The sequence below is a fragment of the Crinia signifera genome, chromosome 5 (assembly GCF_055691185.1).
Source record: "Crinia signifera chromosome 5, ASM5569118v1, whole genome shotgun sequence".
Classification (NCBI taxonomy): domain Eukaryota; kingdom Metazoa; phylum Chordata; class Amphibia; order Anura; family Myobatrachidae; genus Crinia; species Crinia signifera.
The window spans coordinates 191,578,533-191,605,705 of record NC_139221.1 but is presented as its reverse complement, the minus strand read 5'-3'; the positions used below and the strand labels follow the sequence as shown (position 1 = coordinate 191,605,705).

General features: G+C 44.4%; 1 protein-coding gene across 2 annotated transcripts in view; it reads right to left on the bottom strand.

The window, feature by feature from the left end:
* RECK (reversion inducing cysteine rich protein with kazal motifs) overlaps positions 1-27,173 on the bottom strand; it is a 531,495-nt gene that overhangs the window by 310,597 nt on the left and 193,725 nt on the right. For both annotated transcript variants that reach the window (XM_083188355.1, XM_083188354.1), the window contains exons 5-8: positions 20,566-20,651; positions 12,797-12,844; positions 4,619-4,652; positions 774-971 (exon numbers count right to left, since the gene is read on the bottom strand). In XM_083188355.1, coding sequence (XP_083044481.1) covers positions 774-971; positions 4,619-4,652; positions 12,797-12,844; positions 20,566-20,651 — 366 coding nt within the window. The remainder of the gene's footprint in view (positions 1-773; positions 972-4,618; positions 4,653-12,796; positions 12,845-20,565; positions 20,652-27,173) is intronic.

Sequence of the window (27,173 nt, the reverse complement as noted above, 5' to 3'; positions counted from 1 at the left end):
GCGGCCGGCTAATATCGGGCATCGGCCAGGGATTCTACGGCGGGCGGGGATGGCTGGGCAGACGGGGGGGTTTACTTACATCGTCCGTGTTGAAGGACAGGCAGCGGGGCGGGCGGCGGGGATTCAGTGGCGGCCGGGCAGGGGGTGAAACATCTAGGTGGCGGTGCAGCAATGGCGGTGATTTAGCGTAGTCACCGCTGGGAGAGCATCACATGGTTTCCCAGCGATATTCGATCTGTCCCGAACGCCTTTACCCTGCCCTGAATGCCCGGGAATTGTCGAGATTCGGCTGTGGTCACTACAATTCACGGCCGTTATCGACAAAGCGGGCCCGACAGCTTTTGAAGTCAGGACGTTCTGTCGCTCTGCGTCTTCATTGCTGTCGGGCAAGACAGCATTGAATAGGTGCCTGCCCCTATTTACCCTGCCGCTAAAAATGTTTTCTTGACAAATTTCACTATTTTGACACATTCACTTGGCACTCAAAGGATTATGAACCCAAAATACTTTTTATGGCCAATAATAGACTTCTATACTCTATTATCTATATTACTCCTTTTGGAGTTCAGGCAGATTTCACCTAAACTTAATGCCATTAACACCAGCAAGAATAAGTGGGCAAATGCTGATTTTGTTAAAAAATGTAAGTGAAATATGAGACCATGCAATATATACATTAACTTAAAGCTTTAATATGGCTAATTTAATTACCCCCACAGTTGTGATGTGATTCTACAGTCATAATCGCCATCTCCCAAAGTGCATTTACTTACTGTCAATTGGGTTTCTCATTGGATAAGACTGAGTATAGTTGTTAACACACTGGACCAGTTGCGGGCTAATCGAAGCACAGTAATTTTCCACTGCTTTGATCTGCGATGGTCCGGGAGATGAATCAGTGCGAAATATAGCTTGGCAGTATTCCCGACAATTTGTGTGTCGGCCAGCATAGCTGCAGCAAACAGATCCCACTGGAATAGGAACAGAGAAAGGCCACAACTAAATTTTCTGTAAAGTTCGGTCCACTTACACACACGAACTTACAAATGTTACTGAAATATAATAAAAAGTAAATACTAATAAAAAAAATGTGCTGTCCCTTCTACCAAAAAATTAAATAAAATTTCCTAGTGAAAATAATGACAAGGAAGAAGAAAATCCTGGGCAGATAGTGGGGCCAATATGAAAAGTACTATGATACGTTTTCAATTGGCCAAACAAAATATTCACAGACCCGTGATTTGCTACATTATACCACAAGGGGGCACTGCTCTGTGGGCTGCCTTTATTAGCGGTCAGCTGCATCTCCCTTCGGTATGCTGTCACTTGGTAGACAACAATGTCTAGGTCGACACTAATGGTAAAAAGTGACTAGGTTGACACCTAAAAAGGGTCAATGTACCTTAGGTCAACATGAGTTTTTCCTGATTTTTTTTTTAAAAACTGTGGTTTTTCATACTTTATTATCCAAGTGGGCACAGAGTGGGAATATAAGAGGGTTACCATGCTCCAGGGGACGCGGTACATATACACAGTGTCCATGCCGACATACGATCACATAGACACCAAAAAATCATGAAAAACTCATGTTGACCGTTTGGCAGTGTCGACCTAAGGTATGTCAACCCTTTCACTGGTCAAAGTTGGATTGCATCAACACTGCACTAACATATTATGGCCACCAGTTACGTTTGCATATTTACGTAAAGAACATACGGAGGAGAGTAGGCGAATTGTGCGAATGTAATGTCAGCCATAATCATACACATAGACTCATACACCACATCTATAAATAATGAAATATAATTATATGGTTTAATATCACAACACATAGCCTTAAGGATAATACATGATCTTTCCCTTTCAAGTTTAGTATTTGTGTAATCAGCGTCTCACTTGCAGTGCTCCGGTGTTTGGTTGAAGATCGCAGCATACATCATTCAGAAGTTATGGACTGTACATAATAAAAATCTATACATTGCCATGATGAAGGATTAACAGAAGGAATCCAGTTTAAACCAGTTGCACAGCAGGGACCCCTCGGCATGATGACAAAGCCTTGTACAAAGACCCAGCTGTGCATCCTTACTGTACCAATAAGGAGAAGCAAAACCTGACCTCTTGACCAATGAGGAACTTTATTGTACACCATTGTCTGAACCCTATATATTGATGCGCCTGGGTGAGGGACTTTCTACTTGACTGTGCTCAGACTTTGAGTGAGAGATGGAAACTGTACTTTATGTATTGATGTGATTTTATTGTAGCTGATTGTACTTGCATTTGTTTTTCCCCTTTTTGTTATTATTGTTAGATTGTATAAGGATTGTATACTGTGTGATCTCTTTATATTTTGTTACCCTTTTGGGGGAAATTTACTAAAGGAAATTTGTAAAAAATAGGTGTATTTGTATCCAGAAATACACATATTTTTGACATTTACTATTTACTGACATTTTTTACATTTACTATTTACTGACATTTAGAGGTTCTGCTGGCGGGGTGCAGTCTTAATTATAACCTCTGTAAAGAGGTTGGCCAATTATGATGTTCCCTGGGGGATAAAAGCAAGGTATGCCTGTCCCTCAGGGCTGATGCTTCTTCTGACCTTAGATCTTCAGCTCTCAGCCTGCTGAAGCACTTGTCCATTTATTCCTGTGTGCTAGCACAGCCTAGCACCTGTGCTACCTGTTACCTGCTGAGTGAGCATCCTGAGTTCCATTATACTGCCGAGTGAGCATCCTGAATTCCGTTATACTGCCGAGTGTGCGTCCTGAGTTCCCTTATACTGCCGAGTGAGCGTCCTGAGTTCTGTTATACTGCAGAGTGAGCGTCCTGAGTTCCGTTATACTGCCGAGTGAGCGTCCTGAGTTCCGTTATACTGACGAGTGAGCGTCCTGAGTTCCGTTATACTGACGAGTGAGCGTCCTGAGTACCGTTATACTGACGAGTGAGCGTCCTGAGTTCCGTTATACTGACGAGTGTGCGTCCTGAATTCCGTTATACTGACGAGTGTGCGTCCTGAGTTCCGTTATACTGACGAGTGTGCGTCCTGAGTTCCGTTATACCAGTGGTTCCCAAACGGTATGCCGTGGCTCCCTGGGGTACCTTGGAACACTTGCAGGGGTGCCCTGAGTTGGTGGTCCAGGACCAACTCCAACTATTAATGGTTAATTATTTATGAGCAAAACCAGTGCTGGTGGCTGCCAGTCATAAAATGTGTACAAACAGAAGCAAATCCTGCCCTTTACCACATAACTGACCATAAGAATTGCATATAAACCCTATCTAATTTTTTTTGTCCTAGCGGTGCCGTGAAAAAATTCTGATACCAATCAAAAAAGATTGGGAACCCCTACGTTATACTGACAAGTGTGCGTCCTGAGTTCCGTTATACTGACAAGTGTGCATTCTGAGTTCTGTTATACTGACGAGTGTGCGTCCTGAGTTCCGTTATACTGACGAGTGTGCGTCCTGAGTTCCGTTATACTGACGAGTGTGCGTCCTGAGTTCCGTTATACTGACGAGTGTGCGTCCTGAGTTCCGTTATACTGACAAGTGTGCGTCCTGAGTTCCGTTATACTGACGAGTGTGCTTCCTGAGTTCCGTTATACTGACGAGTGTGCGTCCTGAGTTCCGTTATACTGACGAGTGTGCGTCCTGAGTTCTGTTATACTGACGAGTGTGCGTCCTGAGTTCCGTTATACTGCCGAGTGTGCGTCCTGAGTTCCGTTATACTGACGAGTGTGCGTCCTGAGTTCCGTTATACTGCCGAGTGTGCGTCCCGAGTTCCGTTATACTGCCGAGTGTGCGTCCTGAGTTCCGTGATACTGCCGAGTGTCTGCCTGAGTTCCGTTATACTGCCGAGTGTTCGTCCTGAGTTCCGTTATACTGCCGAGTGTGCGTCCTGAGTTTCGTTATACTGCCGAGTGTGTCTCCTGAGTTCCATTCACGCTATCTACTGAGTGACCTGCGCTGAGTTCGGTAACCTGCTGCGCTATCCAGTACCTGCCAAGCAGCTCATCCTGAGCTACGTTATCTACCGGTCTCTGCCATTGTTCCAGTTACCCAGGGAGGCTTCCGTCAGAGGGCCGTAACCTCCTGGGTGGACGCATCAGAGTCCAAATTCCCTTGCGGGAATCCCTGGTGAAAACCTCATATGCAAAGACAGTACATCAGACCGGCGATACTCTCTCCACCGGGTCCATCCGTATCGGAGCAGCCACCTACAGTGGATCCACAACAACCCAGTGTGATACTTTGTACTGATAAGGATACCGCCATAAGTGCAGCGTGAGGTACGCTGATAAGGTACACTACGTGGTGTTATGCATTGGAATAAAAGGTAACAGTTTGCAGACACATTACGCAAACTGCGAAATTTACTTATTGTCCATTGGTTTAGGAAATAATAGGATTTAACACACTGTTGACCTAGTCACTGCCGAACATTAGTGGTCGACCTAGTGACCGTATACTTAGACATTGGCTATCATCTACACCGTAACCCTCCATTTTGAGAACTCTCCAGGATAATAGAGAATAAAACAACAATACAATTTTATTAAATTTGCTATGTTTTCAAAATAGCGGTGGTAATATAAAATGGTATACTTACTTTCATTCCTATTAACGCAGCTGATAAGTGCATTCTAAAAGTAAAATGAGAGAATATAAACACTTTAATCTTGCGGTTTAAAATGTTATAAGCCTTAAAAGAAAAGCAGCAGTTTGAACCTTACCATGTGCATTCAATTTACTCAAGAAATAGATGTTTAAAGATAACCGCGCCACAAGACTGCTGCACTATGTTCACCAAGGGTTACCAGTCCTAAATAGAGCATGCAATACAACACTGTTGCGCTGTCTCAAATGGCAATAAATTATCTGTCCTCTTACCATTCAATGGATTTGCTCCAATAGTTGAAGAACACACAAATGTTGAAAAGCTAAGACAAGGAAGAACAGGTCAGTGGTATGATTCCAGCACAATGGCTTTGTGAGAACGTACCAATCCTTATAACTTACCGGTCTGCCAAGTCCTATATGCATGTAAAGGTTTCTCTATAACCCCCTCTGGTTACTCGCTCCCAAGTGATTTAGGCTCACCTTAGTGCTGTGCCCTATGTTCAGTGAAAGGTATCTTTTCCCTTAAGGTGGGTATGGAGTGATCACAGATTCAGATGTATTCCACAAAGGAATAAATGTATTCAGAACACAGCAAAATGTTCAGAAGCTCCATAGAAGGTTAAAATACAGGACAAAATAAAAATAAATTAAAAAAGTCTCTGCTTATCACTGGGACCACCTCAACTCACCCGGGTTAGAGAATCAGGTGGGTGTTGACAAGAAGGTAATATGGCACTTGGTACCAGGATAATTGGATGATGTTCCGAACATCACCTGGTTTTTTTTTTAATGCAATATAAAATAAAGGCTCAGGCTTTTTACGCAAAGAACAAATAAGGTACCAGCATTAAAAGACAACCATGCATGCACACTAATATCATACAATTCTTGAGCATTAACAACACATTAAAAGCAACCATAGCTCAGGGGCAAACGCAGGATTTTCAGAAGGGGGTTTCCAGAGAGGGGCAGAGCAAAGCATGGAGATGGACACTTAGGTGACCCAGTATATGCCGGGTCAGTTAAAGTATTATAGATAGACCAAATGTATATAAATAATAAAAAATATCTATATATCTATCTATATATATATATATATATATATATATATATATATATATATATATATATATATATATATATATATATATAAGGATGCAAGAGCTGCGGCACTCCACGGTTTAACAAAAACAGGCACAGGGACACAGCGAGTGGCCGACGTTTCGGAACTTTAATCCGTCTTCTAGGCAAATGAACAAACAAACAGGGGACAACACATACCTTTAAGCCGTGTCTGGGTCCGCCTCCAACCGCAAGCCTCCCGTCGCGTGCCGGCGTCCCTCAATACTTCCGGGTTAGGCTCAGTGGGAGTACGTCACTCACCTCTTCCGGGATCCCTGCACGGAGCGTTGGGTTGCCTAGCAACGTTGACGCAGAGGGAGCGTGAACGGACCTGAAATGGCAACATACCACAACTTAGTGAGCAAAACATAAGAGCAGTGAATAACAATACATAAAGGTGAGCATATATGAAAACTGAGTCAGCAACATGAAGACATCAGGGGATAGGGAAGAGGGATAGCGACCGTCAAATTAAAAGAACATTCCATAGGAAAGCTGTTCATTAAGACCTTTCGGTCTGACTGTATCAAGTCTCGCTATCCATTGCGTCTCCAATTGGAGTAACCGCTTGCTTCTGTCACCGCCCCGCAGATCTTCAGGGACCTGGTCAATGATGACATACTTAAGACTGGCCAAACTGTGTCTTTCAGTGCAGAAGTGTTTGGCTACCGGCTGGTCCATGGGTTTCAAGTTGATGGCAGCTCGTATGGCGGTACGATGAAGAGCAATTCTTTCTTTAAATGCTCTAATAGTTTTGCCCACATAATAAAGGCCGCATGGACACTTTATTATGTAGACTACATGCGTGCTGGTGCATGTTAAGGGGTACCTAATCTTGTATTCATGGCCAGAGTGCGGGTGGAAGAAAGACTTGGTTGACATCATCGAGTTGCAGGTGATGCAACCGGTACATCGATAGCAGCCTCCAGGTTTAGACTGAGTGCCAGGGGGAAGTCTCTTTGAAATGTCCGTCCTCACCACCCAGTCACGGATATTTCTCCCTCTGGTGTAACAGGACATGAGACGAGTGTTTTTGAGCTGTTTGAGGCTTTTATCATGCTGGATAGTGGGCCACAAGAGATTGGAGGTGGTCTTGATCTCTTGATCGGCAGGGTTGAATGTCCTCACCCAACCAATCACATCTTTCTTGACTCCATCATCTACTTTTCTCTTTAATGTATCAATTCTATCGATTTTATCGATACGGTTTCTGGCAGCTGACAGGATTTCTTCAGAGTAGCCTCTTGTCTTGAATTTATCTTGCATCTTGGAGAGGTCAGCATTGAGAGCGGCTGGAGAGCTCGTGATTCTCTTGACTCTCAATAGTTGGGAGAATGGAAGTCCTCTAATAAGTGCAGGTGGATGGAAGCTCTGAGCCAGCAGAAGTTTATTCCGATCTGTCTCCTTAGAATAAATGGAGGTGTTGAGTTGACCTGACTGTAGCGTAATATGTACGTCAAGGTAGTTCACAGATTCTTTGCTCATCGTGAATGTGAACTTAATCGGGCATTCAAGGGCATTGATGCCAGCAATCAGTTCCACGAAGTCAGCTTGAGGACCACACCAAAACAAGATGACGTCATCTATATATCTCTTGTAAAAGAGGATATATGATGACATGTTAGACTTGAAGAAGAGGTTTTGCTCCAGTTCCGCCATATACACATTGGCATACGACGGAGCTACGGGCGATCCCATAGCGCAGCCGGATAGTTGGCGAAAGAATTCCAAATTGAACAAGAAGAAGTTCATATTCAAGGTAAGTGAGAGGAGTGAAATAAACAGGTCCACATCAGGACCAGCATAATTAGGTGAAGACGACAACAGGTTCCTCATGGCACTGATTCCTCCTTCATGAGGAATGCTGGTATATAGGCTACAGATGTCGAGGGTGAAAAGCCATGTCTCAGGGGGTAGGGTATCACATCTGCTCAGATTGACCAGCAGGTCAGTAGTATCTTGAAGGTGGGTAGGGAGCTCACGGATGATGGGTTGTAAGAAGTGATCAAGATCTTACAACCCATCATCCGTGAGCTCCCTACCCACCTTCAAGATACTACTGACCTGCTGGTCAATCTGAGCAGATGTGATACCCTACCCCCTGAGACATGGCTTGTCACCCTCGACATCTGTAGCCTATATACCAGCATTCCTCATGAAGGAGGAATCAGTGCCATGAGGAACCTGTTGTCGTCTTCACCTAATTATGCTGGTCCTGATGTGGACCTGTTTATTTCACTCCTCTCACTTACCTTGAATAGGAACTTCTTCTTGTTCAATAAGGAATTCTTTCGCCAACGATCCGGCTGCGCTATGGGATCGCCCGTAGCTCCGTCGTATGCCAATGTGTATAAGGCGGAACTGGAGCAAAACCTCTTCTTCAAGTCTAACATGTCATCATATATCCTCTTTTACAAGAGATATATAGATGACGTCATCTTGTTTTGGTGTGGTCCTCAAGCTGACTTCGTGGAACTGATCGCTGGCATCAATGCCCTTGAATGCCCGATTAAGTTCACATTCACGATGAGCCAAGAATCTGTGAACTACCTTGACGTACATATTACGCTACAGTCAGGTCAACTCAACACCTCCATTTATTCTAAGGAGACAGATCGGAATAAACTTCTGCTGGCTCAGAGCTTCCATCCACCTGCACTTATTAGAGGACTTCCATTCTCCCTGAACAAAGTAGAGTGAGACTAAACCTTCTGTGCGCCTGGGCAGCCTAAGGGGAATTACACCAAATTGATATCCCTAAAATATCAAATGTGAACAAGATACAAAAACAGAGTGCAGGTGTTATTCCCGAGTGGCGCCCTAATAAGAAGAGTACGTCCCTGTAAATAAAGGGGCGATCCTCTTCTCCGTAAATGTGAGATATTATATAATACCGCCACGCTCCTTCTGATCGGAAAGGGATCCTCTTCTCCGTATCAGACAGACCAACCAACTGATTGTGTGTTCCTGGACCAACCGAAGGTAACCAAATTTCCTCCCCGATTATGGATACCGGAAAAAATGGATATAAAATGGCACATAGAGTAATACCATTTATTCAACAAGAGCAAAAAATACAATAAGTGAGGTAGACAGTGGCTAATTACCAAGTTGGTGGAGAACTAGGGGCAAACCAAGTTCTCTAAAGCGCATGGAAAGGAAGGTAGGTACCCGGGATGTACCTCCACGTCCAGGCTAATCGGTAATTATTCCAATGTCCAATCCTCAATAAAAACAACAGGCAACAGGAGCTCCTTTCTCCCAACTATTGAGAGTCAAGAGAATCACGAGCTCTCCAGCCGCTCTCAATGCTGACCTCTCCAAGATGCAAGATGCAAGATAAATTCAAGACAAGAGGCTACTCTGAAGAAATCCTGTCAGCTGCCAGAAACCGTATCGATAAAATCGATAGAATTGATACATTAAAGAGAAAGGTAGATGATGGAGTCAAGAAAGATGTGATTGGTTGGGTGAGGACATTCAACCCTGCCGATCAAGAGATCAAGACCACCTCCAATCTCTTGTGGCCCACTATCCAGCATGATAAAAGCCTCAAACAGCTCAAAAACACTCGTCTCATGTCCTGTTACACCAGAGGGAGAAATATCCGTGACTGGGTGGTGAGGACGGACATTTCAAAGAGACTTCCCCTGGCACTCAGTCTAAACCTGGAGGCTGCTATCGGTGTACCGGTTGCATCACCTGCAACTCGATGATGTCAACCAAGTCTTTCTTCCACCCGCACTCTGGCCATGAATACAAGATTAGGTACCCCTTAACATGCACCAGCACGCATGTAGTCTACATAATAAAGTGTCCATGCGGCCTTTATTATGTGGGCAAAACTATTAGAGCATTTAAAGAAAGAATTGCTCTTCATCGTACCGCCATACGAGCTGCCATCAACTTGAAACCCATGGACCAGCCGGTAGCCAAACACTTCTGCACTGAAAGACACAGTTTGGCCAGTCTTAAGTATGTCATCATTGACCAGGTCCCTGAAGATCTGCGGGGCGGTGACAGAAGCAAGCGGTTACTCCAATTGGAGACGCAATGGATAGCGAGACTTGATACAGTCAGACCGAAAGGTCTTAATGAACAGCTTTCCTATGGAATGTTCTTTTAATTTGATGGTCGCTATCCCTCTTCCCTATCCCCTGATGTCTTCATGTTGCTGACTCAGTTTTCATATATGCTCACCTTTATGTATTGTTATTCACTGCTCTTATGTTTTGCTCACTAAGTTGTGGTATGTTGCCATTTCAGGTCCGTTCACGCTCCCTCTGCGTCAACGTTGCTAGGCAACCCAACGCTCCGTGCAGGGATCCCGGAAGTGGTGAGTGACGTACTCCCACTGAGTAGTCACCTAACCCGGAAGTATTGAGGGACGCCGGCACGCGACGGGAGGCTTGCGGTTGGAGGCGGACCCAGACACGGCTTAAAGGTATGTGTTGTCCCCTGTTTGTTTGTTCATTTGCCTAGAAGACGGATTAAAGTTCCGAAACGTCGGCAACTCGCTGTGTCCCTGTGCCTGTTTTTGTTAGACCGTGGAGTGCCGCAGCTCTTGCATCCTTGTCTACCCCACCTCTGCTTGTTGCACCCCGGCACGCTGATCTACTTTGCCCTCCGGAGTGCCCTCACCGGCCCGCTCAGGTGCTGTGTTTGGGATTGTCTCACCTTATAAAAGCCATAAGTTACTTGGCAGTTGCGCATTAACCCAGGGAAAAAAAAAACATGTTCATTTTAGCTATGATGTGTAAGCAGGTACCAGGTTCCCAAGAAAACCAGTTGCTAGTGTAGGACTTGCAGTGAAATGGGGTCCCTTGGCGATGGGCTGCAAGCTCAAATGCATTGATCAATTCATGAACTAAAACCCCATTATTTATTTATTGATTATTTGAATGTTAAGGTGAGTTAGTTTGTTGTAGTGAGTGCTGGGCCCCCTGTGTTTATATTTACTAGAGTGTGTGGTCACAGGCCACCGCACCCCACCCTGGGATGTGGGTGCTGTTTGCACCCCATTCCTAGGAATGGCGAGTGTGTTGGTACTTCTGTATCTATATACAGGGCTATTATTGTGCAGGCTCCAGCAGGAACTGAGGCCCTTATTCTAGTTCACTCTTTCTGACAAAATATTTCTTAGATGGACAAAACCATGTGCACTGCAGGTGAGGCAGGTGTAAAACCCCACCCAAATCTAATTATCTCTGCACAAGTAACACCTGCCTCACCTGCAGTGCACATGGTTTTGTCCATCTAAGAAATATTTTGTCTGAAAGAGTGAACTAGAATAAGGGCCTCAGTTCCTGCTGGAGCCTGCACAAAAATAGCCCTGTCATATATATATATATATATATATATATATATATATATATGGCAGCAACTCTGAGGAGTCCCCTCAAATAGGCACCAGGGATAACTCCAGCTTAGTTAGGTGCTAAACAGGATGTAGATTCCAGGATGCCAGAGTGCAGAATCTGCGATTCATATATATATACACACACATACAGGGGCGTCAACAGCAGTGTAGACCCCCTGGGCATAGCAATGTATTGGGGCCCCTACCGATCCTCCAGCGGTAGGGGTGGGGGGTGCTATGAGCGGAAGCGTTGATGTTCCGTAGGGGGTATTATATCAACCACTCAGCATGTAGGGCCTGGATCAGTAATTTCCACTAATTACCCCTTTACTGCACAGATAGTGGGAGAGGAGGTGGGAGAAGGGGGCATTGGGCTAAATGAAGGGGCCCTGATACATAACTTCCAGGGTGGTAGAGGATGTTTAATACGCAGAGGAGGGGTGTATAGTGGAGTAGGCTTATTATTCATAATTTTCTGGTGGGAGGACAGCTTGCTTGACTGCAGATATCAAAATGGGGGAAGAGGGAAATAGGACTCTTTTTGTGGGGCACTCTTGTATCTGAATATATGATAAAATTTTACTTTTAATATTTCGTAGTTAAAATAGATTGGACATGCACTGTCAAGACAAACAAACACACAGACATACAGACAACATGAAGTTTGCAGTGAGCTTGTTAATTATATGCTATGCAAAATTAAGTCAATATGCCTAGCAAAGCTAATAGATTTAGTCAACTAGGATTCGTATGAAGGGAATATAAACAATGTAGGGGACAATTCCCTGTTCAGACTACGGCTGTGCAATTTCCAGACCAGTGATCAATACAGTTTCCAATATGATGAATAGTACAATTTCCAATACCCTGGGTCATGCAGTTTCCAATCTACTGAGTAACACAATTACCGATCTAATGTTACCGTTTATGAACTGTCGGTTGCTCTATCTCAAATTATGCATGCAACTTAACATATCTAATAATTTCTTACCAACCCAAGATGGTTGGATACATGTTCAGCAGAATGAGAAAAAACACAAATTACTTGTGGTAGGAGACAGACAGCTCATTGAGGTAAATCACCCCCCTCAATGAGCTGTCTGTCTACTTTGAGCATAATACCACAAGTAATTTGTGTTTTTTCTCATTCTGCTTAACATGTATCTATGGGGCATATGCAATTAAAGTCGCATCCATTCTCACATTCATTTGTCGGAATGGATCTGACATTCAATGTGGCAAAATCTGACTGTTGGATTTGGCCGCTGCTGCACACCCAGGTGGGAGACGGATAAGAGGCGGGATGGCGAAGAAGGCGATGGGTGAGCTGCTTCTGCTCACCCGGTCTGGCAGCAGGACCAGGTGAGCAATGGAAGATGGCTGTGGGTAGGCTGCGGTGGAGGCTGCTGAAGGATGCCTTATCTCATTAATCTGGCTTTTTTAAAAGACATATTGAGATTGTTGGAAACGGGGCCAAAACCCCTTCTGTCCTAAATCAGTCCTAAACTGCTGTCTTTCGGACAAGACAGCAGTTTTAACTGTAATTGAATATACCCCTTGATGTGCAAGATCCTGAGTTTTTTCCCTTAAGCTCTTTTATTATGCCTAGTACTTCCAAAAAATCTAAAGAACACAAACATGTCATACAGGTACAACAGATTCAAGACATTCCATTTAAAATCATACCTCATATTGCTTCCTGCAGGCTTTTAAAATATCATTTGTTGAGGATGCCTACAAAAAAATGACAAGACAATCAGTTAAACTAACCTGTGTATTAAAAAAGGGGATTTTTGTAAGAACTTACCATTCAAACCCCTTTCTCTGAGTCCGGTCCGGTGACACAGCTCCACAATGGGATGTAGTAGGGTCTGCCAGGAGCCAGGCACCTATGCTTCAATTCTTTGGGAGCAGGCTCCTCCCTCTGCATCCCATCATGCTTCAGTTCAACTTCAAGAGCACACTAGGATACATAGCTCAGAACAATGCCTTTATATGTAACATAACAGAACCATAACATGACAACATATGAACGGTACACTTAACTGAGCGTAAGGGAGGGATCGCTGTGTCACCGGACTGGACTCAGAGAAAGGGGTTTGAACGGTAAGTTCTTACAAAAATCCCCTTTTCTCTTTCATCCAGTCCGGTGACACAGCTCCACAATGGGATGTTCATGAGCCGGTCCTTTGGGAGGGTACGCTTAGACCAACTGTTCTCATCACTGCCCGTCCGAATGAAGCATCCTCCGACGCGAACTCATGAAACCTGTAAAATTTGGTAAAGGTGTGAACAGAGGACCAGGTGGCAGCCCCACACAACTGCTCCGCCGTAGCCCCATGGCGCACCACCCTGGAGGAAGCAACCGACCTGGTGGTATGTGCATTTATCCGAGACGGAATGGGTCTACCTGCTTTACAGTAGGCAAAGGCAATAGTAGACCTCAACCAGCGAGCGATGGTCTGCTTAGAAGCAGGCCACCCAAATTTATGCACATCATATAGCACCAAGAGTAAATCCGATTTTCGAATGTCCTTTACCCTCTCAATGTAGATATGCAAGGCGCAAACTACATCCAATTTCTTCAGCTTGTCCCTATTTTTAACCCCGTCTGGGGGAGAAAACACTGGAGGTACAATGCCTTGGTTTAAATGAAAAGATGACACTGCCTTAGGTAGGAATTTTGGCACTGTACGCAGTACAGCCCTGTCATCATGAAAAATCAAAAATGGTGACTTGCAAGACAAGGCACCTAACTCAGACACTCGTCTGGCTGAGTCAATAGCCAACAAAAAAGTGAGCTTCCACGTCACATACTTTAGCTCCGCAGATCTCAGCGGCTCAAAAGGAGGGTTCTGTAACATGGACAAGACCAAAGATAAATCCCAAGGCGCCACCGGCTGACTATAAGGTGGTTTAAGTCTAGTAACCCCTTGTAAAAGGTTTGAACCTCAGGTAACAAAGCTACTCTCTTTTGAAAGAATATAGATAAGGCCGAAAGCTGCATTTTTAAGGATTGCAGACTAAGTACTGATGAAAAACCATCCTGCAAAATTTTTTAAAAGCCTAGATAATTTGAATCTGGATGTGTGAAGCTTCTGTCGCTCACACCATCTAATGCAGTGGTGTCAAACTCATGGCCCTCCAGCTGTTGTGGAACTACACATCTCAGCATGCCCTGCCACTTGGTTTTGGCAATCCATTATATAAAATCTGTGGCAGGGCATGCTGGGACATGTAGTTCCACAACAGCTGGAGGGCCATGAGTTTGACACCACTGATCTAATGTATATCTTCCAGACCCAATGGTAATTAGCCGCAGACACCGGCTTACGGGCCCTCAGCATGGTCTGGATAACCTCATCAGAAAACCCTTTTTCTTCAATAAGGAGGTTTCAAAAGCCACGCCGTCAAATTGAGATGACCTGGGTCCTTGTGAAGAAACGGCCCTTGGCCTAACAGGTTCTGACGATGAGGAAGCCTCCAGGAATCCTTCAACAACCTCAGTACATTGGAGTACCATGACCTCCTGGGCCAATCTGGTGCAATTAGAATTGCCCGTACTCCCTGATTCTTTATTTTCGTCAATACTCTCTGCAACATGGGAAATGGAGGGAAAATGTACACCATCTGAAAATTCCACGGGACTGTCCTGGCATCTACTGCCCACGCTGCAGGATCCCATACACGCAAGCAAAACCTCGGTACCTGATGGTTCTGTCTCGTCGCCATTAGGTCTATGTCTGGCAGACCCCATCGATTCACAATCTCCTGAAATACCTCTTGATGGAGAGTCCATTCCCGTTCCAAAAGTGACTCCCTGCTGAGGAAGTCTACTTCCACATTCCTGATTCCTGGAATAAATATTGCCGACTATGCTGGAACATTTGTCTCTGCCCAATTGAAGATTTTGGAAACTTCCGCCATCGCCATCTTGCTGCGTGTCCCGCCTTGATGGTTCAAATAAGCCACTGTGGTAGCATTGTCCGATTGTATCTTCAGCGGGTATCTCCTCAGAAAATCCTCCGCCTGAATTAATGCGTTCAAAACCGCCCGAAGCTCCAGAATGTTTATTGGCAGTTTGGACTCTTCCTTTGACCAAAGGCCCTGAAACCTCAGGTGAAGGACTACCGCCCCCCATCCCCTCAAACTGGCGTCGGTCGTTATGACCAGCCAATCCCAGGGCCTGAGAGATCTCCCCCGCTGCAAATTTTCCACATCCGTCCACCATAGGAGGGACTCTCTGGACTCCAGTGACAGGGATAAAACTTCCTGTTTCATCGTCTTGGCATTTCCGGACCAACAGGAGAGGATGTTCCATTGGAAACTCCTCGAATGGAATCTGGCAAACTGGAGAGTTTCGAAGGTTGCCACCACCTTTCCTAGCAACCTTACTCCTTGCCACACCGATGGAGCCAGTGCTTGTAGGATCTCTAACACCCTCTGCCGAATCTCCACAGCCTTGGCTTCTGGGAGAAAGACCCTGTGAAGGTGTGTGTCTATGATCACCCCCGAAACTTCAAAGTCTGCGTTGGTGTCAAATGTGACTTGGGCAAATTCAAGATCCAGCCCTGACTTTCAAAAAACTGTGTTGCCGCCTCCAGGTGAACCTGTAACAACTCTGCGGACTCTGCTTTTAAAAGCAGATAGTCCAGGGAAGGGATAATAATTATTCCCTGCAGTCTGAGAGCTGCAGACATGGTGGACATCACTTTGGTGAACACTCTCGGAGCCGTGGCAAGACCAAACGGGAGTGCTTGGAACTGCCAATGTCTTCCCCCGATTGCAAACCGGAGTAAAGACTGGAAATCTTTGTGGATCGGGACATGGAGATAAGCATCCCGAATGTCCACTGATGCCAGGAACTCCCCTGGCTCTATGCTCAACAGGACCAACCTCAGGGAATCCATGCGGAAGTGATCCACCCAAAGATGTACATTCAAAGATTTTAAATTTAGAATGGGCCTGAATGACCCGTCTGGTTTGGGAACTAAGAAAAGGGATCGAATAAAAACCTTTTCTTCTCTCCTCTCGCGGAACCGGTATAACTACCCCCTTCTTCTCGAGAGATAAGGCCGCTCCCAGAAGGGAAGATCTTAGAGACGCGGTCCTTGGTAAAGGAGTGGGAAGAAATCTGCGAGGGGGAGGACCCCTGAGATTTATCTGCTATCCTTCTGAAACAATGGAAAATACCCACGGATCTTCCGTGGCTATTTTCCAATTGTCCTGAAATTGCAGGAGGCGACCCCTACTCTGATCCCAGAACAGAGAGTCCCCGCCCCGTCATGCAGAGGGCTTGTCTTCCCCTTTGGCTGCACGTTTCTTTGTAAAGGCGCCAAACTATGACTTGGACGCTCTACCTCTGCCGGCTTGGAATCTTCCACGCCCTGACTGACCTCTGCCAGCTGCTCCCCCTCGAAAGGAAGGACGAAAGGACGGTTTAAAAACTCCAAATTTAGAGCCAGAGGATTTAGAGGTGGTGGGAAAAAAAGTACTCTTACCCCCAGTAGCCTGCTTGATGATCTCATCCAATTCTGACCCGAATAAAAGCTCACCTTTAAAAGGAATAGTTTCCAGTGACTTTTTAGATTCACTATCCGCCTCCCAGGCCTTTAACCAGAGAGCTCTACTGGCAGTAACAGAAGTGACGGATACTTTGGATGCCATTTTGGCTCCCTCCTCACTAGATTCACATATAAATTCCGCAGTACACCTCAACTTCCGCATCATGTTGGAGATGACTACTTAAACTCTCTGCCCACCTGATCATGGCTTTTGCCACCCAGGCCGAAGCAATAATGGGGCGCATAGTGAAACCAACACCTTCAAAAACTGCCTTCAGACAGCCTTCAACCTTTTTAGCAACCTGATCTTTAAAGGCCGCGCCACCCTGCACTGGCAGTGCCGTGGCCTTGGAAAATCAGGCATGGGGTACATGTTTGCATATTTTTTAGACATTAACAGTCTCTTTTCTGGAGACTTGCCAGCCTCCCCTAACAAAGAAACCATGCCTTTATCCGAGGGAAAGGATACTGGATCCTTACGGCTCCTTTTAAACACACACTGTACAGCAGCCTTTTCATTAGCAGGCAAATCCAGAGTCTGCTTTACAGCCAAAACCAAATCCTCAATACCAGAGGCTGAAGAATCTGCTTCCTCTCCCTGTGACCAACACAAATCACATCATCTGTGTCAGTAGTCAATGGAGGGGCCATGGAAGACCCTTGTCTATCTGATACCTTGGTAAATTGCTCCAAAAGAGAAGACATCTTATGCACACCCTGTGCAGTGTCCTGCATAGCCTGCAGCAAGATAGGGTCTCCATATGTAGGGGTAACAGAGCCCTGAGATGAGGGAATAGGTCCCGGTGATCCCACCAAAGACCCCTTTTGCCTATTTAAAGCCTCTGTTAAAGCCTTAACAGACCGTCCCAAAGCCACAGCCCACGCTGGCTCAGCTCCTTCAGGACTCTGGGTCCGTGACCCACAGGGCACAGCTTCACAGGAAGGGCACAATTCCCCCTGGTCCAACTGTTCACATGATAAATTTACATTACATCTCTTGCAATGGTAAAACATCTCAATCGCTCCCTCCCCAGCAACAGAACTGCACTCGTCAGCCATGATAATATCAGAATAAAACACTGCTAAACGTTCAGGCAAAGTCACAGAGTAATGCACCAGTGTACTTATCTGTGTGTTCTGTTGCCAGCGATCAGCGGGGGAAGCAATTGTCAGGAGAGACTTCTGAGCAGGATCTCTGTCTTTCAGCTCCGCAGCAAGCACAGAAATGGCGCCAGTGAATCAAGGAAGAGACCCAGTCTCCCTTCCAGTAAGGGTAGCTGGCGTCTTTTGGCGCCAAACCTCCGTCACAGGCGCTCACAACCATGTCTCTCCCCTCCAGTAACTCCCCCTCTAGGGACCACTTGGAGTTGTCCAGAAACGCTGGACGTCCTGTAAGAAACCTCAACTCCCCTGGGGGATTTCAGTTTCCGCCATCGCTGAGAGACCCATCCCCAAGATCCCCTTCTAGGCAAGGCACTGGATGGGGTCCCCCGGAGCCCAGGACAAACCTCCGTTTGAGCGGAGGAAAGCGCTGTGCAGAGTGTGCATTCCTCGGTGAATGCCCTCCTCTGCACACAGAACACCGACAGGACACACTTCTGTCAGTGTTCTGCTGCGCTCTCAGCGTGTATTGACTTCAGCCAGAAGTCACACGCTGGCAAAACCTGCTACTAAGTCTAATGTTAAAAAAAAAGGTACTCTTTACTTAGAAGGGCGCCCATCTCGGGCATCTCGGGGATTGAATGCACTAAAAAATCTGGTGCGATCAACCGACGAGATGCCCGAGATTTCCCATAGGGAACAATGTTAAATGTCTCAATTGACCCGATTTTCCTGTTCAATGCCTCAATTGACCCAATTTTTCCATAGGAAACAATGTTAAATGGGCCACAGAGGCCAAATAGGCACCCTGAAGTGAATAATGGCCACCCGAATTGTTAACGCCACCCCACGATCAACGTCAACCCGAAGCGTGGCGAGCGTAGCGAGCCCGCGAGGGGCGGCGGTACGCGTCCTACGACCTTTTCATACCCCCACTATCCACGTCGGCGTGGAGTTGAGAATAGAAAGTGTGGCGAGCGCAGCGAGCCACCGAGCCCGAAGCGTGGCGAGCGCAGCGAGCCCCGCGAGGGGACGCGAATACCTTCACAGGTATCCGCGTCCCCTCGCGGGCTTCACAGCTGTCCGCGTACCCTCGCGGGGCTCGCTGCGCTCGCCACGCTTCGGGCTCGGTGGCTCGCTGCGCTCGCCACACTTTCTATTCTCAACTCCACGCCGACGTGGATAGTGGGGGTATGAAAAGGTCGTAGGACGCGTACCGCCGCCCCTCGCGGGCTCGCTGCGCTCGCCACGCATCGGGTTGACGTTGATCGTGGGGTGGCGTTAACAATTCGGGTGGCCATTATACACTTCAGGGTGCCTATTTGGCCTCTGTGGCCCATTTAACATTGTTTCCTATGGAAAAATCGGGTCAATTGAGGCATTGAACAGGAAAATTGGGTCAATTGAGACATTTAACATTGTTCCCTATGGGAAATCTCGGGCATCTCGTCGGTTGATCGCACCCGATTTTTTAGTGCATTCAATCCCCGAGATGCCCGAGATTTTTTACTAACGATCCCCACGATCAAAATCGTGGACGCCCTTCTAAGTAAAGAGTACCAAAAAAAACAATAAAAACCTAGTCTAACTAATAAAAATCCAAAGAAAAAAGTGTGGCTGCAGCGCAGCCACTCGGCATTGCACCCACTCCTGTGGGCACCTAAAACGAAACTGAAGCATGATGGGATGCAGAGGGAGGAGCCTGCTCCCAAAGAATTGAAGCATAGGTGCCTGGCTCCCGGCGGACCCTACTACATCCCATTGTGGAGCTGTGTCACCGGACTGGACGAAAGAGAAATAAGTACTAACAATATTAATTTCACAAATATCTATGAATTCCAATAAAAAAAAAGTAAAAAAAAAAAGACAGATGCTTCTCACTACAGCTTTGCTGTGTATAACAGTATTATGTAGCATTGTGTCAATGTAAACACACTTCTGCATTCTGTAAGCTTCCACATAGCAGCTGGGCCCAACAGACTTCAATGGGTGGTAGACACATGTGCACAATGGCTCCCATTAAAGTGTATGCATAGAAGGAGTATTCAGTTAGCTTAAGCCCTGCTATGCTGTGACTCCTGTTCTGCATCAGTATCTTGTTACTCTACCTAAATGTAATTATTAACATTTATTTATACAGCACAGACATATTACTTAATTCATTCACATCGGTGCCAATTGCATTGCCAGTAATGAGGGCTCCACCCTCTGTTGTGCCAACCCACCTGCTCCCTCCTGAAGGGAGCGGCTAAAAAGTCATTAAGTATGATGTAAGTGCCTTTATTCAGGACCCACAACTAGGGAGAAACTGCCTGGTCTGTTCTGAGCTCCTCCTTCACTGGGTGCTGCTCAATCACAACCTCATGTGAGCAATGGTGCTCTGTCCCAGAGCCCAATATTACTGTAGTCTGTAGCTTTCTATTGTTTCCTCCTGTTATATGGTCTAGTACTTACTATTGGAGTTATAGGACACATGAGATTTCTCTTCTGCAGCAAATTAGACAACGTAAGACCCGGACCATGTATTTTTTTACAGCAACATGTATATGTGAATTTATTTGCTGAGTCTTCGTTTTATTTAATCCTATAGGTGGGATTAATATATTCATAGCTGGTCTTTCATTGTAGTACTAACTGTATATGGTATTGTATTTATTATTAGTGGACTGCTATAAACGGATCCACTTTTTAATTTCAGTAGCTGTAATTTTTAAAAATTTGATTTGAGCAGGTATTTATTTGATGTTAATTTGGTGCGGGGTAATGTAGTTTAATATAAAGCAACATGACCTGTTTACAAGCTCTCCGACACTCCACTGCTATTGCTAATTCACAGCATCCAAGGCCAACCCAACCATCGGACTTTTTAGAGGCACCTTTTGAAAAAAGATATTCAAAGTTATTAATGGAAAACATAACTGTTAATAGCAACTCATGTATGATTGCATGATTCAAATAAGGGGTAGCAGTGAATTTACTGAAAGACATTTTACTGACGGTCATTATGACCCATTGACATTCATTATGCCGGCTTTTTTAATTGACCGACTTAGTCAGAATGCCGACATAAATTTTCAAGCATTTTTAGCCCAAAAACAGACTTGTTCATGCTTTACAATCCCAGTGGACCTGGAAGGGGATTATAATAGTGTGCTGAAGCATGATGAGCGCAGTGAGCAATGCGAGGGGACTTGCATACTTAGACGGTGTCTATGTTGACCTACATTGACATAGACATGGAGAAATACCACATAAACACATGTCAAAATGTTTACATATCAGCATCTTAAATGTCGGTATTTTGGCTATGTCAGTCAATTGAACATATCAGCATAAGTAATGTATATTGACCTTGTTCGAATTTTGACTGTCGGTCAATGACTGTCGTATAATGACCGTTGAGAAATCATTCTGAACCTCATATAACTGCACATAATGAACCAAATGTATTAAGCCTTAACAATAGATAAAGTTTAAGGTGATAAAGAGATAAAAGGACCAGCCAATCATCTCTGAACTGTCATATCTCAAACCCAGCCTGTAACTTGGCAGTTAGTAGCTGATTGGCTCATCATTTATCTCCAGGGCCGGCGCCACCACTAGGCAGCTCTAGGCATTTGCCTAGGGCGCCGGCACCTGGAGGGCGGCAGTTCGCCCCTCACCCCCTGCACTGTGGTACCTGCGTAAAAAAAACTTCTGTCCCCGGCGTCCCTGCTGAGTGCTGGTGTAGGGGTGTCCGTGCCGCCGGGGGAGCCTGCGGCGCTGTTATCGTGTATACGCTTGTCGCGCCCGGCGGGGTCCCTACAGAGCATAGAAAATAACGCCGCGCGCATAGCGCTAGTTATTTTCTATGCTCTGTAGGGACCCCGCCGGGCGCGACAAGCGTATACACGATAACAGCGCCGCAGGCTCCCCCGGCGGCACGGACACCCCTACACCAGCACTCAGCAGGGACGCCGGGGACAGAAGTTTTTTTTACGCAGGTACCAACCAAGACCCCCCCCCCCGCCCGGCACCGGGGCGCCCCCACCCCGACTCGCCTGGGGCGCTCCGGTGCCTTGCACCGGCCCTGTTTATCTCTCTTTATCAACCTCCACTTTATATCTTGTTAAGGCTTAATACATATGCCCCTTTATGTGTTATTTTTGTTATAGAAAATATTTGTGCAGACCAAAAAATTTGCTATTTATAGAGAAAACAAACTCTTCTACAATAATCACTTTAAAAAAAGTAAAAGTATTTCATTTATCTGGATCAATACTATCAGTCAAAATAGATCCAAAAACATGCACCTCCTAGGCCAGGGGTGGCCAAACCAGTCCTCAAGAGCTACCAACAGGCAACCTGTGGATCTATAGTATGAATGCAGCATGTTTGAAAATGGGACAGTTAGTAATGACTACATCTGTGCACCAGCTGGTTGATTTGAAAAACATGGACCATTGGTAGATCTCAAGGAATGGTTTGGCCACCCCTAGGCCATAAGTATTGCAACACTAAAAAAGAATAGGACTACTGATGAAGATGATTGATTTAATTACACAACACAGCAACATACACTCAAAAAACAATGGAGAAAGGCCCTTTTGACCTGCATCCAAAGGGATACAGAAAGTGAAGCTTTAAAGTTGTGGGGCCACTTAAAAATTTATGGAGCCCACAAAATTCTATTTATGCCCCTGTCTGGAGGGATAAGTATCGGTGCAATGTGCATTGCACATTGCACCCATTATAGAAACACCTATGACTGAAGCCCACCTCTGTGCAATTAAAGAATAAACTAATTGTATGCCTGTAAGAGTTTTCACAGTTGATGATTAAGTGTCAAACAAGAGTTCCAGAATATAATCTTAGTATAGTCAATGATGTGCGAAATCTATAATTGGTGCATGGTGTGCAATATATGCAGTGGCACCTGTGTACCCTCCTCCATCTCACGTCAACCAGAGCAGCAGAAATCACAGGGAATATGGTGTTGCGGACATTATCCCAGTGATTTTCACATGCGCATTAGAGAAGTCCATGGGAACAAGACTCCGAGACCTGTACATTAGGGCGGAGTGAAAAAACTGAATTTGAGAAATTCTAAATCGGCTAGTGTGGAAAAGTTGTGACTTGACCTGAATAAGAAACGTGCAAAAGATTTTTGATCTGAGTCAACATCTTCTGTTCTGGCAAGAGGCCTAAAGTTTCACTTTTTAGGTGAAAAAGACAAAAACTATGAAGATGCTCCGATCTAGTTAAAATTATGTCAGGATATCTTAGAGTGGTTCATTAATATACTTGAGCTTAGTAAAAGAGAGTACGAGCTTGTCCTAGTGCAAAGTGACTGACTTTGGCGGAAAAAAAAATCCCTGATAATTGACACATTTTCATGGTTTCAATTGTGAATATGGTGTTTTCTCCTGAACGTGTTTTATTTTTTTGGAGAGGATGCTCTGTAATTGATGTGATCAAGAAAAGAAACTTGGTGCAAAAAAACACGTTACATCCCTTTTCTTTGCCCTTAATAGAATAGTGCACCTCTGTGTCTTCTAATGTCCAACAAACTCTTTACTGAATGCTACAGTAAGTTCAGTAACAATGCATTACACTCTGTTCTTTAGGTGCAGTATTTAAAACACTTCTGTTTATTGTCTTATGGCAGTTTATTTTAAACATGAATTGGCCTGAAAAACAGTTTTGCATCATATGCGCTGGCAACATGAATGTGCTGCATTACAGCATATAGTTATGCCAAAGATAAGCCAATATATTAACAGTTAAATACGTTGAAATGTTTAGTGATATTTAAAATGATACGTTAAACAGTTTACACTGTTACTTGTAATACTTATTGTAACAGTTACTGTTTTTCAATAACAGACTTCAACAGTTATTTCTTATTAGCAAGATCTGACAACCAGACACTGGGCCTTATTCTGATCGGTGCGGCCAGATCCGAATATGCGGCCAGGACCGTGCGTGCGAAACCCCGCCTTCCATACGGATCGCCAACTATGTCCGTACGCGGTAAGAAGCTGGCCGAACGGACCGCACGTGTATTTTTCACGGAATACGCCTCCTCCATCTCAGGGAACCTCCCCCAACATTCGATGGTCGCAGACCATCGACTGCAGGACCGAGTGCTCCACCAGCTCCCGCAACCTCAGACCACACGGACATTTTTCCGTGCAAAAGCAGGGATCTGGGCGGGCAGCTGACATCTGGCGATGTCATATGTCCGCCCCCTACACGTGCGTCACGGCCACATTACCATACGTACGCCCAGCGTTTGCATGGGAACGCCCATGAAACGCGGGGCGTATGCATATGGTAATGAGCCCAAATAGCCCTTCACGCCCCTCTCCACTCCCTGTTCGGAGTGTTCACATTTCATGCGGGATTTGGCCGTACGCCCCGCTCGCACATGCGCAGAGACGCCTCTGCACATGCGCAGACACAAAACATCGGCGGGACGAACGCGCGCGGATATTACCACACCAACCAGAATAAGGGCCACTGTTATTGATAAGACAAAATATACCGCACTCACGGTGCTCCAAAAAATGCTAAATCGTACTTTTTTTTTTTAATTAACAGATTTCAAAAACAGTGCAGGGTTTTTTTAAACTTGATTGACATTACTATCACAAAACATTCCTAAATTCATATAAGGTTGTGAAAATATAATCAGCTTTACTGCATATGTGCTAATGTCCTGTTATATAGAAGGTTGGTAGGATATTACCAATGAAAAGGTAATGAGACTTTTCTGTGAACTGTTGTATCACTGCGTTATGGCCCTTATTCAGATCTGATCGCAGTACAAATTTGTTTTCAAAATGGGCAAAACCATGCTGCACTGCAGGTGGGGCAGATGTAACATGTGCAGAGAGAGTTAGATTTGGGTGGGGTGTGCTGAAACTGAAATCTAAATTGCAGTGTAAAAATAATGCAGCCAGTATTTACCCTGCACAGAAACAAAATAACTTGCACAAATCGAACTCTCTCTGCATATGTAACATCTGCCCCACCTGCAGTGCAGAATTTTTTTGCCCATTTTGAGAACAAATTTGTACTGCGATCAGATCTGAATAAGGGCCAAAAGGCAGTGATACAAAAGTTCACAGAAAAGCCTCATTACCTTTTCACTGGTAATGTCCTACCAACCTTCTATATAACAAGACATTAGCACATATGGAGTAAAGCTGATTACATTTTCACAACCTTATATGAATTTAGGAATATTTTGTGATAGTAATGTCAATCAAGTTTAAAAAAAAAACCAAAATATTAATAAGCCGGGGAAAAAGAAAAGGAAAGGGGAAAGGGAGAGAAAAAAAAAAAGGAAAAAGAGATGGGTAACATAAGATAGACGTGAAGTAAATGACCTGCCAAATGCCAAATAGAATGTACATGTAAAAGAAAAGGAAAATAATAAAGTGCAAGGAGTGAGGTGGAAGGGGCGGAGGATAGTGGACTAGAGACCTAAAAAGATTATGTAAAGATACAAATTATAATTTATCTCTTAAAGGGACAAAGCAGAAATAAAAAGGAAAGAGGAGCAAACCTATACAGAAGAAAAAAAAAAAGCTAAACCCCCCCTGGACACCTCAGCAAACTTCTTTAAACCTTCTTCCCTGAAAGAAATGAAAAGCAAAAAGGAAGACATTCCACTTCCTCCTCATATGCCCAGGCAAGTAATATCTCCCCACAAAAAACAAAGTCACCATCCTCAGAAACAGATAGAGAAGATGAAATGGATGAGCCAATCACACTGCGAAGAATGGTACAATTACTATCAGACTTAAAAAAGGATATTACTACAGAACTTTCATCTACAATACACGAAGTAAAAAAAGAGATCGAGGCCCTGGGAGATAGAACAGACCAACTAGAAAATAAAATTACAGAGATTGTAAAGTCTCATAACGAGCTACTAAATAAACAACAAAGCACCCAAGAAGAGCTGAGGAATTTGAAAGATAAGACAGCGAATTTGGAAGATCGGCTAAGGAGAAGTAACCTTAAGATAAGAGGTATCTCAGAGGACATTCATACAAAAGACCTTGAACAACACGTCCAGGAAGTGTTTCAAAAATTACTCCCAGAGGTACCCGCCTCAAAGATACAGATAGACCGGATACATAGGCTACCCAAAACCAAGAGAGCCCCTCAAGACGTGCCCAGAGATGTAATAATGAAGCTACACCACCCATAAAGTGGAGCACAAGAGAAGTATGTATGTAAGGATGGAGGCGAATGTGATACACACCAGAACACAGGAAACTTAGATAGAGTGTTAAAAGGAAAGATAGGGAGAAGCAAAAAGATGAGAAATAAATATGGTTAAAATACTGACAGTTAATGCAAAAGGTTTGAACTCACCTCAAAAGAGGAAAAGAGTTCTCCAATACTTACACACACATGATATAGAAGTGGCAGCGATACAGGAGACACACTTTTCTAGGATTAGAGCACCTAAAATGGGAGACCATAACTACACAAAGGCTTACTTTGCTAGTGACATCTGTAAAAAAAGGGGGGTAGCAATCCTTTTTAAAAAAACTATAAAATTTGAATTGGAAACCCAAATAGTGGATAAACAAGGCAGGTGTATTATATTGAATGTGGTATTAGAGGACCAGGAAGTTACACTAGTAGCAATATACGCACCGAATTCGGCTCAGGACATTTTTTTAAAAAATGCATTGAAGAAATTACAACAAGTACAAAAAAAAAACAGTAATAATCTTAGGAGACTTGAATGCTATATTAGACCCACAAATGGACAAATCAACAATAAAAAAACATTAAAAATGTACAGACACTGTATGGACTGTATGATGTATGTCGGGTGAAAAACCCGACTACTAGGGATTACACCTTTTTCTCGAATACACATAAGACATATTCAAGAATCGACCTAGTATTAACAGATAGAGATACATTACAACAAATCAAAAAAGCAGAGATTCTACCAAGAACATGGTCGGACCATGCTCCGGTCATGATAATCTGGGATAAAAAAAGTAGGGTACCTAAACATAAAACATGGACGATACCAAATTACTTGCTTAAAAAACAGGATATAAAACAAAAAGTAGAAGAAACCATAGAACAATTCTGCAGTACTAATACACCAGAAGAAACAAACCAGATGAACTTCTTGTGTACATTAAAGGCGATGTTAAGAGGTAGAATTCTTCAAATAAGATCAATAGAGAGGAAACAAGGACAAAATAAGCAAAGACAGATACAAGAACAAATAAAAAGTCTGGAAGAAATACATAAAACTAACCCTAAAAATGATGAAGTATTAAGAAAACTGAATAAACTAAGGGAAGAAATAGAAAATAAAAATATAATACAAATAAAAAGAAATATGGCAAAACTTCAACAGAAGCTATACTGCG